The 12,834-nt window shown below is 40.1% G+C and overlaps 1 protein-coding gene across 1 annotated transcript in view; it reads left to right on the forward strand.

Moving 5' to 3' along the window:
* Positions 1 to 1,004: 1,004 nt before the first annotated feature.
* Positions 1,005 to 12,834, forward strand: part of CUNH16orf71 (chromosome unknown C16orf71 homolog) — a 64,359-nt gene continuing 52,529 nt past the window's right edge. Inside the window, exons 1-8 of the mRNA XM_026049096.1 lie at positions 1,005 to 1,189; positions 3,060 to 3,173; positions 4,355 to 4,852; positions 6,557 to 6,659; positions 7,054 to 7,192; positions 7,934 to 8,080; positions 8,909 to 8,977; positions 11,006 to 11,215. Of these exons, the coding sequence (XP_025904881.1) occupies positions 1,043 to 1,189; positions 3,060 to 3,173; positions 4,355 to 4,852; positions 6,557 to 6,659; positions 7,054 to 7,192; positions 7,934 to 8,080; positions 8,909 to 8,977; positions 11,006 to 11,215 (1,427 nt within the window). The 5' untranslated portion in view covers positions 1,005 to 1,042. The remainder of the gene's footprint in view (positions 1,190 to 3,059; positions 3,174 to 4,354; positions 4,853 to 6,556; positions 6,660 to 7,053; positions 7,193 to 7,933; positions 8,081 to 8,908; positions 8,978 to 11,005; positions 11,216 to 12,834) is intronic.

The following is a 12,834-nucleotide window of genomic DNA, read 5'->3' on the forward strand; positions in this document are numbered from 1 at the left end:
CCCGGATCCTGCCGCTCCCAACCGCCCGTGGACCCGAGAGCCGTTTCGGCCATGGTGACCCCGCCAGCCTGGCCAAAGCGGCTTCCAGCGCTGCCTCCCTGAGGCGGTTCCATCGCGGAGATAAAAGCGGAGCTGCTGGCGGCGGGGGCATGGGCAGCGCTGGCAGAGGCGCTTCCTGCGTTGTGAACTTCYCAGCGCATGGGATGAGGTTTATTTATGTGAGAGGCGCCCTGTCCATCCATGCCAAAACAAACAGTTGTCATATTTTAATTACATGGACAATCAAGTAATTCCTTCACTGCATACAGTCACAAACCTCTTAACCTTTCCTGCCAGCTGGCACTGATTTACTGCCACTTTTCCTTCTCCGGGGAGCCATGCTGTTGTTGCACACAAATACCAAAGCAAAGGCCTTCCATTGGGATTAGTTACTTAACAAGCACATTGGTATCCCCTGCTAACATTTTCTTCCCTCCTGTCATACATCAGGGAAAGCATGAGAAAGGCGTCCACTTTATAAGTGGTTTGAGAGGTCAAAATCCAAGAGCACAGCTAGTCTAAACTATGTTTTTTTAATGCAAATCCAGTGATAAAAAGCAGTCGTAAATAGTTTTATCCATCTTTGAATAGTGTGGAGGGAATATGAGGAGAAAGGCCAAATATGAGCAGTTTCACACCTTCTCTTTCCCTGTTAATCTAGGCAGTGAGGATGTGCCTTTCTGAGAATACAGTTACAAATCAGCCCAGCCAAAAAACGTTTTATAAATGAAGGGCTAAACTGCCCACTGCATGGCCCTAGGTCTGTGTGTGTGTAGTGCGTAGGACAGAAAGGCCTGGGCCTTGCGGAACTCAGATGGGAAGGAAAGTCTCCAGGAGTGCAGATCTCATTCATTGCTGGGAGTGAAAACCCTGAGAGTGTTGAGAATTATGTTGATCCTGAATATACATATGCTGTTCTTGCTTTATACTGATGTGATCTTTTGTTTTCTGGCATGATGTGTACCAAGTTCATCTTTCATTCAGCTGAAGGGCAGCTGTTCAAATGGCCTCAGAAGGGCAAAGTGAGAATGCAGAGTGTCTGCTGGAGCCTCATACATCTCCCGTTCGGAATGACATCGCGTTTCAGTGGGGAGCCATTCTCGCTGCAGTGAAAGATCAGCTCCCATCTCTGGACTCTGACACTTCCACAGTAAGCACTTCTTACACGAGTCCTTAGAAAAATGTCTCAAAAGCACGAGAGACTCACCTTAGCCAGGCATTTCTGAGTATCCTTGAGCACGGTATCCTTGATGCTGCTTTTGTGCTCCTAGTGCTATTGTAGTGACTATTAGTCATCAGACTGTTGCATTAGCAGTAATTGCCAGGATGTAATTACCACCACATCTTGTGCAATATTTGGAACCTAAAAATGAGACTGATTTTCTAACCTGAAGTTCACACAAGAGCTACAATTTGGTGGCAGTAATCCAAACATRTATCTCCCTAGTCTGAGGTGCCACTTCTCACACTGTCTTTCCTCAGGTGATTGTGCGCCTCCAGAGTTGACTGCTGGGGCATTTTGTCCAAACCAGAATATTCTGTTTGTTTTCAAATATGTATTTCCTTAAAGAAAATATTTGTGAACCCTTAAAGAAAATACTTTGTTCTAGCTTAGTGTGACCTTTTATCATACAAAATGAGCCCTGTGACCAGTGCCAGGAATGGAAATTTCACCATGGGGTGTAAAGCAGCTGTCATGAAAAGCAGTGTGATGAAGTGGGTAAAAAGTTGTACAGATTCCATGACTTGGTCTCTGTTCCTGGCTCTGTCAATAAACTGTTGGACAAATCATATTGCCTCGGTGTTTCTCAGTTSCTTTCTGCCTACATTCTGCTTTAGTTATTTAAAGCAAGCATGGCATTTTAGTGTGTGTGCAGTACACAGCAAGGCCCTAGACTCAGGAACGAGTTCTAGGCATTCTTGTTACATGAGGATACGATAGTGTTAGGGCAGAAGGATGACTTTGTGCTTTGGTGCTAAGTACCTGTAAATCACATTTAACATCCRTTTTGTTTGTTTGTTGTTTTATTTGTTTGTTTTAACTTAAATAAATGCTCTCCAAATTTTCTTTTTTTTTTTTATTACATATTGAGCACAATGGAGGAATTGAGGCAATCTCTTTGGCATTTACATACTACCCTTAATTTGCATTCAAAAGAGCTGATTGTATAATCCCTTCCTGCTTAATATAAAACAGCAGCTTGCTGAGACTGTGATTTCAGTGTTAACACCTTTGAGTGATTTCTGCTCATGTCAAGATACATTTATGCATCTGAGATCTATGATCTCAATGGGTTGTGATCCTGCATTTGGAAATGACAGTGGCTAACAGGATTTTATGTCCTAAGAGTACTTTGGTCAAGCTGATATGCATCTTTTTAAGAGAAAAACAATTCTGCTGCAGTTTCCTCCATGGTAAGGAATGTTAATTACCCCAGACAATGAGAATTCTCCATAGTGCGAGTTGCTGRAAGTGTCACATCGCAAAGCAGAGAGACAAACAGGAAACTTGGTTTCTTACTGTCTGCTGAGGAAGTGCTTAATCTCAATTTGGTGTCTGTACATAAAAATTCATCTCAAACATCTATTATATGTTGAGGAAAGAGCTTTTCCATTCTATTTAAAATCTGTCCACAGCAGGTGGATGTTGCTTTGCCATTTGAATCGTAAATGAGGCAGTGGAGTCTGTTAGATTGACAGGTGCATGGGATTATTTAGGAATTAGAGGACTTGCCCACTCTTGTCCTTATTTAGTTCAGGGGTAATGTTAGTCATCAACCTCCATGGTAATATAAGGGTGAGGGGGAGGTTTTTGTAGCTTTTGCTGATGTAAGGCCACTGTAGTGATAGTGTAGGTTACTGAATCTTGTGGTATCAGACTGTCTAGTGAAGATATGACAAAGAATATTCTGGTTTCTGAACTGTAGTGAAGTGGTGAAAGGGTGAAATTTGTCACTACAAAACAGWTACTTARTTGGAGATTAGAGTTTCTCWTTTATTTATTTATTTWTTGTTGACAGTCTGATTGTGAGAGYGAYGAGGAGCTTTTCATCTTCCAACGAAAACATCCAAACTTAATTCCTGACCTGTCAGAAGAACTGATGGAATTTTCCTGGGAACACTCGAATATGCAGGTTGTTGATTGCTCTGTGTAGACTGTACTACTGTTAACGCCACTCTTTTGGTCATCTGCAGTGTGGATAGCTACCTTTAGTGTAATTACTTGACTGATTTTTTGTCGTATAAGACATGGTCACCAGTATTATTTTGCACTGTGGTTTAGACTTTTCTTTACATAACTCCTCTTTGAAGCTTTCTCTGCTTGGGAGACTTAAGTCTTTTTCTCCATGTCCCGTCTTCTTGAAATTTCTATTATTGTCCTTCTACTCTTTTTTTTCAAGACCTATGACATTCCTTAGTCCCTTGTATTATGGATTCCCTCTATTCCTCTCCAAAATCCTAACCTTCATTTTACTCATTATCCTGTCTCTGAAGATATCTTGTGGCGTCTTCTAACTCTAACAAAACTTATTTTGAATAATATACATATCAACGGTGGGGAGATGCTGGTTGCTGTGTAATCATAAGTGTTCAATGAGAAACARTAGCAGACTGCTAATCAGAAAGAACATGCAAGTCTTTATGGGTTGATGATTATACCAAATTGTTAAAGAAGAAGACTCTACTTACTGAGTCTATGGCCCTTTCTGTGATAAACTTATTGCCTGCAGCTCAATGGCTGAACATGGGTTCCCTCAGGCTCAGAGGGCCCTGTGAAGCCACTGAGCATCCATGCCTTAACAGTAATGCTGCACAATGGCTTCTAAACCTTCCAGGGTTTGATATAATTTCAACCACTACTTTATGCAGCTAGAAAATGTCAGTCTAGGACAGTGGAGAACAGAGAGGACTAGTATGAAGCTAATCCCCTGTACAACTGCTCTGATTATATTATATCTAATACTCATCATAGGAAGCTTGAAAACAAGCTTCAGTCTTCCCATTATTTCGTCATAGTGAAGACTAGCTTCCTGTACCACTTTTCTGCTTCTTTTATCTTGGTGTAAGACATATCACATTATGACTAGATATAAGGCAAATTAATTTCAAGCACTTTATTACTTTCTGAAGTTTCAGGCTTTACAAAGTAAACAGTCTTACTGCTTTCTATGGCAAAACATGCTGTGTGCTGCAACCAGATGGTGTCTGAGTTGGAATTGCTGTTTGCCAGTCCCTTTCTTTTGGCTTACAGTCCACTTTTGTAGCTTTGTAGGGGAGATGTGACCTTCTGCATGTGTATTTTCTCTACCTGTAGCAAATACAGGAAACAGCAAGACATCCRTGGAAGGTCTGGAATGAAGACCTGGAAAGTTTTGGCTTGCAGAAAGAAACAGAGGGTGTCAAAGTCTCTGCAAAAAAACATGTGCAAGTGATTAAAGATGAAACCTCCAGTCTTGCCAGCYATATTGAGGAAATTCCAGGGCCAAAAAGAACTGTTCTTGAAGAATCTCTTGCAGATTCTTTTGCAGATCAATTTGAAGAGAAGGAACTGGACAGGAGACAGGATGGGGAGACAGAGGAATTTTGGCCTGATATAGTGTTCTCTATGGAAGAGCCAAGCAATAAAAAAGAGAGAAGAAAATTGATAGAGACAAAAATACTCTCTAAAGTATTTCTGGAGCCATCMCCAAGCCACACAGAGCTAAAAGTTGAGCCAGCCTTGGAGGCCACTAGTGTCATTACAGAACAAACCACTGAGGAGGAAACTTTCTCACATGAACATCCTCAAGAACTAATCCATTTGTCATTGAAGGTAAGTGAGCCTAAGAGATGCTTTCTAGAGCTGATGTTCATGTGGATGGGGGAATAAACAACCAAATGCTGAATTCTGTACACACCACAACATTCGTATTCATATGTGCATGTTCAGGAAAGCCAACCACAAAGTCTGTCCCTGAGAAGACATCAATAGTTTCTGTTCAGTCAGATTTTTTATAAAAACTGTGAGGATTCTGACTGTCCAGCATCTTGYCTTTTCTTCCCTGATCCTGCAGTAATGCTGGGGTGAGAAAAAGTAGTATTTGGAGTTTTTCTGAAATCCAGGTTATCTGACAGTTAGATTTATTATTATAGTGATTTGTATTAAAAGAGTAAGCACAGTTTTAAAAATAAGCTAAGTATTAATTGCATTATAATTAGAACAAATTTGTATGTTGTGCTTGACTTCAAGTTGTTAGCTAAAAGCTGCCTTTTATGAAAACAGCACCTGTACTGAACTGTGATTTGGTTCTCGTGATAGTGCACTCAGTTATTCATCAGTTGTCACTCTTTCCAATCCAATACATCTAAATGATATTGCTGAATCAAGATTAGTTTCATGTCAGGGTAAGAGACTTCAGAGAGACTTGTGGCAATCATTAGGCTTTATCTTTCTTCAGCTGCAGACTGCAATGTTAGAGTAGACCTAATCATGGTTCAGCTACCTATGGAGATTTATTGGTCTGGAAAGAGTGAAAATCAGGTCTCAGATGCAAGTGATAAATGATGAAGATTTTTACAAGGTGAAATTGTATTTGTTTTTGAGACTAGTGCTGCTTTTCTAGAAAGCTTGAGGTGGCTGCATGAAAGGTAGGGTTTTGTTGCAGTTGTGACATAATTATGACAGCCAACTTCCTTTTCCAAAAATCAGAAGTATTTTTAAACAATATCTGCTCTGGTGGTAGTATAGACTAGATGTGCATATCTGTAATGAAAAATGACATTCCAAATAGTGTTCATGAGGGAAAATCAATTGATGTTTTAAATGCCTTTTGGGTCCTCACAGGTAGACTGGTGGTTATACCTAAGTTAGCAGCAGGCAGTGTGAACGTACCTTCAGCCAGTGTATGCATGGCTAAATATTCACACTGACGAGATGTTGAGATCATCTCATCTTCTCATTTTGGATAAATAATTGTAAGATCAAAGCTAATGTTGACTCTGCTTAAAGGAGTAGGAATATGCCCTGGCTTGAAGCTGAAGGTGGAAGAAAATGTTGTGGGTCTTTTGTTTCTCTTATTAAGGCACCGTCAGTTCAATCCACGTTAGAAGTATCTGTCTAGGCAGATTTTTTTAAGTGTGGCAGGAGACAGTATTCGATATTTGAATATAGTTAGATCCTTCATCAWGTTTTGTTAGAAATTATGACGCACTTGCCTGTGCCACATGTGCAGAGCCATGACAGTAAGGGTACGTAGGCAATGTTCAAACAATAAATACCACTTTTTAAGTCAYGCTCAGCTGTGTGGGCTCACGGCAAACCTGCTGTTTCTATGCTGGAGCACTGGCTCATTTACTGGCAAGTGAGGGCAGCATAGTACTGAAGATGAGGAGGATAAAATTCCAGATGTTATCCAGGCAGATGTGCGGCAGAGCATCTGATGGAGTTACCACATAGACTGTGTCTGAATGGGATTTCTACATTGTAACAGCCTTTTGGGCATGGATTTTCCATCACTGTTTAATCATCTTCTTTCAGGATATTGAGAAATGGGATCTAGACAAGATTCTTGAGGAGATGGAGCAGCAGAAGAGTGATTGCACCTGCTTAGAGAAAGTTGCCTGCTCTTCAGCACATCCTGGTAACACTGCAAAGCTAATACTACCTTTGCTGAAAATGTTTGAAAATAAGCTTCATTTTTTTTATTAAGTCATTTCCTGCAGCATCTTCTTGGATGTTGAGATCATAGTTGTGCTTTGATTGCCTGTTTAAAGCATTGTAGGAATTTATTATGATTTTTTAGTTTGAGCCAGTGCTTTGTGGCCCATTGTGGTCTGAGAGTGAATCAGGGACAAGACAGATGAAGGTATGAAGTTGAGCTTAGTTAGAGCCAAATGCCAATAATATCTTTTTCATCCCCCTTCATCTGACAAGCTACAGAGAAAAGAGACCATGTGAAAACAACGAAAGGGGTACATAGGGTGATCCCTTTGCAAAAAGAGCATAGCTGGTCTTTTTCCTTTGTTCTTTCTTAGAGACCTTGAGGGCTAGGTCTGAAAATGAGCTCATGAAAAAGCTAGAAGAGCTGTGTGCCAGGCAATCCAAGACATCTTCTCCATGCTGCAAGTGGCTGTCAGCCAAGCTCTCCTCTCAAGAACAGCAACAGAATAAGAAGTAGGTCCTCTTCTCTGATTGTCACATTTGTGGGGTCATCATTAGTAGAAAGAGGAATGTCTGAAAAGTCATGATGTCTCATAGAGCCTTGTCTCTATAGCCAAAATTTTGTTTTCATAGTTAGAATGTGCTACAGTTACATTAGAGGAGAAAAAAAGGGTCAGTTGTTCATGTTGTATATTTGATAATGATTTGATTTGATTTCCAGACAGTTCAGAGGCAACAACGTTGATGGCAGAATGGAGGAAACAATAGCAAGAGAAGCCAGTAAAGTGAAAGGTGGAAGGTGACCTTTCAGGCAGAGCAGAGGGAGTTAGGAAGATATTTGCACTGTGTATTCTCCGAAGGATAAGATAAAATTGCCAAAGGAAGCRGAGAGGATAAAAGGATCTATTTTACTCATAGACTCATGACTTTCAAAACTTGTATACCATTTGGTACCGTAACTGTCTCCTTTCGTGTGTTTTACAGTATGATTTGCAATGTGACATGCTCGTCACTTTTTAAGAACAAAAAATGAGTCGCAGGAGGCATGAGGAGGGGTTTGCCTAGAGGGAAACTGAATCTTTAAATTCAGCTCTGAAAGCTTGTGGTCAGTAGGCAGAAGCTGAGTTTGAATCTATGCCTTAGCCAAAGACAAAATTTTTTTCTCAATCTAATTCTGATTGTAACCAGTGTCCTGCTGAACCTTCTGCTTGGTTAAGGAGGAGGACATGCTGAAACGGTGTTTTCTGTACTTAGGGATGTTGCCTTCCTGTTGTCTTCACCAAATTCTGTAAGGATGAAYGTGATGAAATTACAGCACCCACCAGAGCCTCCAACAGTTTACATTGATTTAAGAGATGCCAAACCACAGAAGTCAGTATCATTCCCTGCTGAAAAACAAAGGTAAATTTTGACTTTGCTGCTAATGAAAAGTAGGTAACCTTCTCTTTGTGTCTCATGCTTATGGTGAAATATAACCTTTAAAGTTTTCTCCACTTTTCCACCTCTCTTTGACCTTAGTAGAAAGGGATAACCCCTAGCTGAATATTGTAGCAATCTCAAGGAAATATAACCTCTGTCACAACAAGCAGAGGTGCAAGCAGCATGGAAAGGGCATGCAAGTCCTCCAGGGAAATAACTTTAAGCAAATTTTCCATCTCTGAAGAATTAGGTGATGTCTGCAAGCAGTGCTTGGAGTTGCCTGCTGGAGTTGGGCTAACATTCTGATAGCACTGTATAAAAATGGAAGTTCTTGATTACATTCTTGGGAAACAACTGGTGTTGCTGGCTCCCCAGTGTCCTGTGTGAAAAGAGGGCCCCATTGTCCTGTCTGGGAGACCAGGTTCTTCTTGAAATCTGCTACAGATTCTGGCAAACATTCTTTCTCCTAGAGCTAATGGGGTCTGAAGTAGCAGTTTGCCCTCTTCTCTGGATATTCACATTTTACGGAGAGCAATTTTGRAAAAAAAATCAGAAAAAATAAGTGTAGATAATAAACAGTAAGGAGCTTTGAATGACCTTAGCTGACATATTGTGTTTTAGTGGTATTGAATATATTTTGCTGGAATGATATTATGACGAACCATCCATAAAACCCAGAAATCTTCCTCAAAAGTATATCTCCCTTTTTTTTCCTAATGTTTTCAGATTTGCCTTCTATAAATAGCTAGTAAGCCAAAATCCAGTTTGAACAGAGTTCACTAATACTCTGGTGTCTCGTTTGTTTCATAGTGAAAGTGACAGCTCCACTGAAGAAGAAGAAGAAACTGTGACATCTACGGACCAAGCAAAAAGGATAATGTAAGATTCTTTACGAGGACTCCAGTTCAAATGACATGAGTGTTCACTTTTTCTTAAAATTAAAGTCATTTCCCAGGCAGTAAGAGTGAAAGCTCACATAGCAAAAACCTCCATTTGTGCTCTTCACAGCAGAAGTGCCCAGCCTAATAATAAATACAAAGTGTTTCCATCYGGCCTCGGGATATTGCTCTGCACTTTCTGTTGCATGATAAAGGTACTGAAGTTGATGCTGTTGATGCTTGAGGCAGTGCAGCACTGTGCTTTACAGCTGCAGGGGAATTACTCAAAAGACACATGCAGAGTAGACATGGGTAGTTGGGAACTTCACTCTCTTTTTCCACTGAAATATTTGAATGACATGAGAAAACTGTGGGTTTTTTGTGGTTCTTTCTTTCTTTTTTTTAGTGACTCAGAACCAAACTTTGAAAGTGTTAGAGGAAGTTGATTCAGACAACCCTTTTATTTTTAGAAATAATAAAACAGATCTAGAAATGGATGTTGATTTAAAGAGGTTATTGAATACATTGCGTGGGTGGGAAAGCTCACAGTTCTCCTTAATTGTGTAGATATATATATAGCCATGGAATCCTGAACTGTGAATTCTTCAATATGCAAAGATGCCAGCTTTCTCCTGTTACTAAGCATAGGGTTTGATTCATACACACTGATTGTTAGACATTTGTTGAATTTCAAGCGCGTATGTCGATTTTAAATCATCTTCACTGCTTTGTGCTCTGGATTATCTTTAGATATCTGATGCATGTCAACACACAACAATACAGAGGGCAAGCAGATCATTTTTTTATTGTCGCACCAGCCAGTTAGTCTTTTTCAGTAGTTAGAATAAATGACTTGCCAAGGAAGAGAGCCCAAACAGTGTAATTTAGCAGTTTAGAACACCTAATCCATAGCCAGCAAAAAGGAGGAATGTGAAGATGCTTGGGAAACTCATAGGCACTGATGCACATCCAGGAGCTGCGTCAATGTAAATCTGCAGGGATGAAAAGCAGAGCTTAGCTGATAGAATTTTCATTAGTTTTAATGTTGCTGAAATAAATACACAAATGCTTGGCAAATAACATCTAATTCTGTTCTCAAATAGGGAAGCTTCATCATTGGAGCAGGGCAAGATTCTTACCTCATTTACTTGAGGTAAACGCTAATTTGAGCTATGTCTTCTATACCATAACATACCTGCCTGTCAGGTGCTTGAAGGGAGAGACTTCAGAAATCTCCAAAAGTCTGCTTGTGAAAGAGGGTGTTTCCTAGGTGTTCCTCTGGGGTTCCAAGAAGCAGGGGTTCCCATTCCTACAAGGTTCCTGATTGGGTAGGTACACTCACATACATTGCCTAACACAGCATCAACATTCGTCTCAAGCTGCTACCCAATTGATGTACTTTACAGCTGTCACTAAAACAGGGTATATTCTTTGGTTATAACCCTGCAATGAGTTGCAGATTAGTGTGAGTTTTACTATATCAAATAATTTGGGAGTCTTATCTTCACTGTACAGGACAGCAAAACAATAACCATATCCTGCTTGATCTGCTGTGGATGGGACATTTCACAGCATAGTACAATCACAAGATTTGGAAGGTGACAGTTGCACTGTCCCATTAACAAGGAAGACACAAGGGTCAAAGAAATTCTAAGATTCCTGGAAGATGTTTTCCCTCTATATGTATTTGAACCCAACTGCTATGTCGAAAGGGGAAGAAAGTCTGCAGACTATCTGATTGCCATGTAAACATTACATTTAGCCAGGGTTCCTCAAATACTTCTTTTAAAATCCTGCTACCTGAAATTCAGGTGAGCAAATAGCCAGGAAGATCCAGTTCACCTTCTGTATCTGTACTGCTGTATTTTGCTGCCTGTGTGCCAGTGCTGCTCTTGTCTGTGACCACTACCCATATATATGCCTAGTGCCTGCTTTGAGCTGTCACTCAAACAAAAGGTTCCTCAATGCGTGAATTTATTCCCTATAATATTCTATCTTGATTAAACCATTTGTTGCATTTTCTTTGCAGAAAGAATTGTTCGGGGAAAAGCCTGCTGCTGCAACAACTCCATGCAGCCCGTAAAGAAGCCTCCAGGCATCTTTGTAAAACTTCTACACCAGCTCAAAGACTTGAAGGCACAAAACAAGATMCGGAGGATTTGGAAGAGACGGGTGCCTTGAAAGTCAGGCGAAAACGGTATTTTAAAGTGAGACAAGAGACCAGCAAGGTGATTTCCAGGTATTTCATGAGTTTGGAGACAGAGAATGGAAATCTCCCCTTGTCAAACCATGGGGTCAGTGAAACTAACACAGAAAGGGAACACAATACTGAGACTGAGGTGGTTCAACATCCAGGAAATGCTCCAGAATCCCCTCTAACTGCAGTGGAATTGCTAAGGTACCATGCCAGAAAAAGTCATCAGTAGTTTTGATTGCAGTTTATCTAATTGTTTAAGATTAAAGAACTTTTATTTATTATCTTGTCTGTAACTTAGGGAACAAAGATGTGTCTTGCATTGCCTAGACAGACAGACAAACATGGCAGCTATTGTTTGATRATTTTAGAGGCAGCCTGACTTGGTAGATGAGAGAACTCTCCTGGGATTGGTTATACTTTGCTATGGCACCACTAACATCACAATTTGAGGCATTTTCCTTAGTTTTGATTTTATGTAAAAGGGGGATAATGGTATTAATCTCCTTTATGAAGAAAAATAGTGGGATCTAATAAGCATAGCATCATAGAAAATAAGGCTGGAAGGGACTTAGGAGATCACTCCTTCTCCCTCTATGGGGAGAGATTAAGCTATAATCTAATCCTTTCCTGGCAGATATTTATATAACGTGGTCCTGAAATCTTCGATCGTGAGGATTCCTTGACTCCCTAGGCAGTATATTCCGTTGCTTAATTATCCTTACAACTGTAAAGCTTTGCTTTAAGTCTGATTTAAATTTTTCCACCTCCAATTTAAGCTTATTGCTTCTTGTCCTGTTCCTAGGGAATGTGAAAATGGTTTATTTCCTTTCTCAGTATAAAAAGCCTTTATATTGAAAGATGTATCATGTCTGAACTCTCAACTTTTTTTTCTTCAAAAAAAAGCGATTAACAATTCTGATTCTTTGTCTTGCTTCATGAAAATTGCAAGAGTTTGAAGGTATGATCTCTTTGATTTTGAGAAAGAATACCCATGAGCAGCTGACATAGCACAGAAATATCTTGGAAAGCTAAAAAAGGAGAAATTTCCATGTTATCAACCAAGAAATCACAGAGAGCTTACTCTAGTGTTGGGACCTCTGCCCAGTTGGGCTTAGTTTTATGTTATGCATCTTGCAAAAGGTCTAATTCTAAGATGAAGTCAGGCAGCTGCCTTGTGCCTCTGCCCAGCTATGTTAGAGTGCTCCATTATACTGACTTTTCAAGGGTTATATTAGTTATGTGCTATTTTCAGGGTGAAATTTAACATGTTGACTTTGACATATGAGCCCTTAAAAAAATTAGAATGTGCCTGCTCCAGATACAAATGCTTTGTCAGTGTTAAATGTTTGCCTATACGCAGGCCATGGGACACTTCAGCTAAAATGAGCTTGGTTTAAATGGCAGATGGTTGGCTACAGGTTATTYCTCCAAGGAACTCCTGACATTCAAGCTCATCACTTCCATCAGTTCAGTAAAACTCCAATTTGTTTACCTGCCGTATAGATGACAGACCATCACTTGGCAGGAATCTGAGTTATTTGTTGTCATTATTGCAGAGAGCAAGAGCTCACAGGGGTTTTAGTGAATTTCAGTTCTCTTTCTGGCCAATCTAACTGTTGTTGGGCCACCTGGAGCTTGGATAAAGATTTCTGAAGAAAACA

The sequence above is a fragment of the Nothoprocta perdicaria genome, unplaced genomic scaffold (assembly GCF_003342845.1).
Source record: "Nothoprocta perdicaria isolate Ctin4 unplaced genomic scaffold, notPer1 scaffold_59, whole genome shotgun sequence".
Classification (NCBI taxonomy): domain Eukaryota; kingdom Metazoa; phylum Chordata; class Aves; order Tinamiformes; family Tinamidae; genus Nothoprocta; species Nothoprocta perdicaria.